The sequence below is a fragment of the Cynoglossus semilaevis genome, chromosome 8, assembly GCF_000523025.1.
Source record: "Cynoglossus semilaevis isolate Cse_v1.0 chromosome 8, Cse_v1.0, whole genome shotgun sequence".
Taxonomy (NCBI): domain Eukaryota; kingdom Metazoa; phylum Chordata; class Actinopteri; order Pleuronectiformes; family Cynoglossidae; genus Cynoglossus; species Cynoglossus semilaevis.
In genome coordinates, this window is record NC_024314.1 from 11,920,505 (window position 1) to 11,926,504 (window position 6,000).

Consider the following 6,000-nt stretch of genomic DNA (forward strand, 5'->3'; position numbering starts at 1 on the left):
TGTTCTTTTTCTGGATGCCAAATATGTTGGTTAGGTCTTAGCCAGTAATTAACCAAAGCTGATGAATGTCTGTCCCTGTTTAGGACCAGTCTTTCTGTTTCATGCTAGAAACATTTGAATTTATTTGGACAATGCTACTACGATTTCTTACTTAAGGATTTTAATTAAGTTTGCACCAAGAGTTGGCCTTTAGGGGTCGACGAATACGGACTGGTGATCAGTACCAGAGATCAGTACCATAAATGATCTTAGTCCGAATCCCATAAGATTTAGAGAAAAAAAGAGTGAAAGTTAAAGTTTAAAAATACCTTTGGAAGAAGGTGCAGACACTGATGATGTACGACATTTGGTCACAGATAAAAACCTGCATCTTTGTTTCCTCCCAGACTCCTGTCAGACACAAAGTGGTCAAAATCATACAGTCTGACAGCATTTTTCACTTTCCACCCCTGTAGGCTCATTATTTGTGGCATTTGTGGTTTTTGGCTGTTTGTCAGGGGTTTTTTTCCTGCTGCTGTGGAGATGTCAGGAGATTGTAAGACCAATCTGACTGTGTCAGCCCTAATTCCTGGAGGACAGAATTTGACATAGAGTCATGCCAGAATGGTTCACTGTGAATTCTTCTGTATCACACTGTGTATTAGGTGGAAACATGAGAGAAGTGTCGATTTGTCAGGTGTAACGTCGTAACAAATATGTTTCATGTTGTTTGTGTCTGACACCAAACCTGAGCTCCATGACACAGCTGAGTGGACAGTGAGATCTGACACCCCTGAGGTTCAATGGTCTGAATGGTCTGTTCTGAACACGGTGACTCTGTTTATAATATGTGCTTCACACTCATCTTTATTCCCATTGAAAAGTGAGGTCAGAGCTGAGAGAGGAGGCTCCCAGATCAGAGGAGGACGGGGGAGGGAAACTGGGAGCAAGAAGCAAATAATTCCCTCATTTATCTGATCAGGAATGAAAATACTTTGGATTTTATCTCCTCCATCTCCAGCAGGACTCCAACAGGAGCCGAGTCAATGCTCCACTGGTGGAGAGGGAATTGAGCGGTGGGAGTTAAAGAGCTGCCGTGGGATTTGGAGCAGGCAGCTCTCTAAACTTTCACCTTTTCTCTTGACACTTCATTACCTCCCTGCTCCTCTGGAGATTGGTTGAGCTTTAGCCAAAAAGGTTTCTGTTTCCTATTTTACATTTCTCCAGACCCGACTGCAGAAACAGCAACAGTTCTATAACCTTTAGTTCATTTTTCTTTAGCTGGAGCAGCAGCATTAGACTTAAGTGTCAAAACACTGTGATATTTCATTTTGGTCTCACTTAAAGGGCAGTGTTTTCTAAAAAACAAACAAACAAAAAAACAACCCAACAACATTAGTGCAGTACAGTGATTTTAATTCATTACTAAAGAATCACAAAAAGACAAAAGTGAGATCATTGACGTTCATTATTGTTACATGTTGTGCTGTCAGTTTCTGTCAGCTGGACATGGCAGTATACAGCCATAGTCATTTATTTATTTTAGACGCCACTTCTTAAATGTCATTGACATTACTTGGTTCTAAACAAGAATGTAAGAAGTTCTGCAATTGTAACACAGGAGAAGAAAAGCCGTTGTGTTGTTGTTGGCGTTCAGTCTGCCTCAGCTCCACCTGCACCTGCAGACAGGAAGTAGAACAGGGTAAATATAAAGGTTTGTTCGTCCAGACATGATGGAGGAGCTGGTGAATAGGAGCTCCCAGTGAACTTACCAAAGTGTTACATCCCCAAAGGACTATACGTTCCTGTAACTGCACACATTCACAGACGTGCTCCCAGACTGACCTGAGACATTCTCAGTAGGCCACATGGTGAAATGTCCTGAAGTGAGTCCAGCAGTAACAGCATTCAGGTTCATTTACCTTCAAATGTCCATATCAGTCCTTGACAGCCAGCCTCTGAACAGCATTATAGTATAATTAATTTAATGACACTCGCATGACAGTGGCATTGAACTGACCTTTAATGTCTACCTGTAGGTTGAAGGCAGCATTGCATAATTGGATTGGGCAATTTTTTAAAAATACTATGAATAGATTTTTATTTTGTAGAATTTCCCTCTAACTGTCTATCAATAAAGTCACGGTTTTGTTCAAGTCACTCAAACATAACTTGACTAGACCAACATTCCAGAAACATGTAGATGTTTTCAGTTTCATACTGAGCTGATCTCAGTCCAGCCAAACCAGTACGCCTGGATGAATTGGGTCCAGCAGGTGTTCTTGAAATACCCAAAGAAACGTTTCTTCTGCTCCCGTGTGACCAACACTGATGGAGTTATGGGTGAGGAGGGGGCCTCCTCTCTCCTAAAGTTCATTGCCCATCCATCCCTTCTTCTCTTTGCAGAGGAGGGAGGTGGGAATCAAAGTTATGGATGTTCGTGGAAACAGTATTTCTTTGTAGTGTTATTGTACTGTGGGAAAAGTTGGGAGCCACATGGAAACATTTTGAGGGCTTTTGTGTGCTGCAAAAGCTCAAATACTGATTTTTTTTCCTACACATTCTGATATCAAAGTCACTAGTTAGAATTTTGAAATCTAGAATTTATTCTAGAAATCCTGATTCTATTTCATTTCAACTAAATGTGACAGAAATAATAATTTAAAAGTTTTACCTTGACTTTCAGAATTCTGACTCTAGTCTGATGGGTTTGAGATTCAAGCCAAGCTGAGTTTTCCTAAAAAGTTCAACAATTTGACTTTTACAAATGATTTGATTTAACACCAGAATTTTATGGGAAAATGAATTGTAAGATAAATCGTATTTCAGATTTTTGTGATTGGATTTAGGATTTGATGAGGGAATCTAACGCTGACTGTTTTTTATTTTTTTTATTTTTATATTTTCTGACATTAAGGTCAGCAATTTGTCTTTAATCTCAGAATTCTGTGGAACAAAACTTTAGGCTTTCACAAAAATTCTTTGTGGCCCCCGTCATTCTGTTGGAAGTGAATCTGATCTTGGAGACAAAAGTGAGAGAACAATCCGGTCCAGTCCTGGTTGAAAAACTCCAACATTATGAAGCATCTGTTTAGCTGCTATCACAATATGGCAGCGCTAATCATTTAATAAAGTGTTGATCAGAGTAGAATAGATTTGAATGAATTAATCATGTCTGTCGACCAGTGGAGAGCATGGATGGATTTTCTCTCTGTTTGTTTCCATCTTCTGATTTTCTAAAAACAAAAAACAAAAAAAAACTTGAGTTTTGTGTTTTAAAGTATCTTTAAGTACTTCTTGTCCTAACAGCAGTTCTGGTGGACCACAGTCAACACAGCAGTTCTTTTCAACGGTCTCCAAGTTTATTTCATCTTATCTCACTTTGTCCACTCCCTCCCCTCTCTCCTCCTCTCCCCCGTACCCTGACCTTCCCTACCACTCTACCCCCAATTCCAACAGAAGCTCAGAGTAAGCCTTACTACTCAGATTACTCCCCCACTCGCCTGCTCATCCACAAGATGTGCACCAGCCACTACCTGGACCTGTTCATCACCATCGTCATCGGGCTCAACGTCATCACCATGTCCATGGAGCACTACCAGCAGCCCAAGGTCAGGAGGGTGGGGGCCAACAGGCTGTGATAGGGATTTTATTATTATTATTTATTTATTTATTTATTAGGTCTTGGTAGATTTGGGTCTGTTCTTCCAGACAGAATAACACAACTTTGGGTCAGTGAAAAACCTTTGAATTGAATTAAAAGGTTTGTCACAGAAACTGATTTTTGTTTTGGACTTAGTGGGAGTATTTTTGAATAATCAATTGAACAACTTTGTTTGGAAAATAAATCATCAAATGTGTTGGTTTAGTTATAGACAAGATAAATAATAATAGTGCTAATGCTAGTATCCCAGGGACACACCTATCATCTAACCTGGTCTTTCTCATAGGCTGTCTACCACCATGCTTTATCATTTGTTTTCCTCCAAACTGAATCATAAGTGATTGCACTAACACTCAATTACATTTATGATATCAACTTTTCTTTTCAAACACATGACACGTAACCCTTACTGAACCGTTGACTGCTCCCTGGTTCGTTCAATCTAGACTGGTCATGTCCACTTCCTCTGTACAGTCAATGGGAGAAAGCCTATGTTTACAGGTGAAGACGCTCCATCTTTGTCTTAGATTCAATATATTCTTATGCTGAAAGGATAGTTGTGGAACAGAACCAATAAGAAGACTCCATTCTCATTAGACTGATTTGTCCAGAGACCTGTTCTGCACTGGATTTAACTGTAAGATATCGAGCATCCATTCATCAGACACAAAGGAGACACAAAAGGATAACGAATTTTAGTCATTTCTGAATACAGGCTAATTGGTTGGGCCACAGTGAGATCAGTTCAAACACATGCATAGGCTCTTAGTTCATATCAATGGAGTCTGTATGGAACAGAAACAAGACGTTGGTAGAATCAAGTCTAAGATAATGAAATGAAGAAAGAGCTACAAGCCTCTGGTTTGCCACCAGTGAGGATAAAGAGAAATCCCTGCTGGCCCATAATTCCCTACTTGTCTCTGCTAAAGGTCAGTATTTCCATGAAGATAGACACCGTGAATTCCCCCACGGGCAAAAATGGACATTTTGATTCTTATGGCCTTTTCATGGAGGAGGAGGAGGAGGAGGACGAAGAGAGGCAGCTATTAATGGAAAGGCTTGTTCCAGAAGAACACAAAGTTTACAACGTGGACTTCATGGGAATATTGTAAATGCAGGAAAACTTGTGTATTTATGTGGTAAAAATATCCTCAATACCCGGTCGTTTATCGTAATTATACTGTTTATGCAAGTTCCTTCAAAAATGTGAAATGGTTTCACTGCTCCTCTATTTAATTTTTTTTTTATAAAACTCTGATGATGAAAAGCTGCAGCGCACTCTGGCAGATGTACAATATATTTATGGCTGCTTTTACTGACTCGTTAAAATGGATTCTTTTGCAGTTTGTTCATCTTTAAACATGAAAATAATAGTTTTTTTTCTCCAGGAGTTGGACGAAGCTCTGAAGATCTGTAACTACATTTTCACCCTCATCTTCGTCATGGAGACAGTCTTCAAGCTGGTGGCCTTCGGTCTGAGACGCTTCTTCAAGGACAGGTCAGTACTTCTGTCAGTGCTGTAGGATGATACACGTCTGTCATCAGTGATTCTCAATGTCTACCATAACATATGAAAATGCCACAACGTCAAATAGGGTTTCAGTCATTTAGGTCACACAGCTTTCTGTGGGTTATAAAGTGGCAAATAACAGGACACACAGTCTCTCTGATAAAGACCACAGCATCTGGGGGTTCAGTCTTGTGTCCATTTAAAAGCCAAACAACAATTTTTAAAAGAAATATTAACCCATTGTTAACCCTGTGTAGCCTACACTTTTAGTAGATGACACCAGCATTGTTGACTTATCCCATGACCAGTAATGACCAGTAATGACCAGTAATGACCAAATGACGATCACACTCCTACTTCTTTTGGCCTATTTTGTAGGTCTAATATTGATTAGGTCCAATTATTGTGTCACCAACATTTCAATTTTGCTTGTGTCCATAATTGAACAGGAGACCTTTTGTGGCCCACTTCTACCATCAAATGGGCGACGCCTGTCCAGTGACTGAGACAACTTTGACTCACACCATACTGTTTAGGTTACACTGATATGGATATCAGATGTGGGCCACAAAAGTTTGAAATGATATGGATTGATTTGGATTGTCCATGTTAAAATTCCCATGTGTAAATGTAAAGGGAAGTCGTCGTCTGTGGACCGCTGTCCAACCTCAGAGAAGTGTGGAAACTCTGAGGCAGTTTTCAGAAAAGCTCAGATAAACATTTTCCAAGGTGTTCCAGTGAACGGTCCTGGTTCTCCGAGGCCTGTATGAATACAACGGCCTTGTTAAACGCTCATAAAAAATAATGCTGCCTTAGATGATTCCATAGCTCTGAAATCTCTGGCTTC

At 39.9% G+C, this 6,000-nt stretch overlaps 1 protein-coding gene across 1 annotated transcript in view; it reads left to right on the forward strand.

Annotated features, from left to right (window-relative positions):
* cacna1g (calcium channel, voltage-dependent, T type, alpha 1G subunit) overlaps positions 1-6,000 on the forward strand; it is a 193,960-nt gene that overhangs the window by 170,906 nt on the left and 17,054 nt on the right. Inside the window, exons 28-29 of the mRNA XM_025057946.1 lie at positions 3,439-3,590; positions 5,032-5,141. Of these exons, the coding sequence (XP_024913714.1) occupies positions 3,439-3,590; positions 5,032-5,141 (262 nt within the window). The remainder of the gene's footprint in view (positions 1-3,438; positions 3,591-5,031; positions 5,142-6,000) is intronic.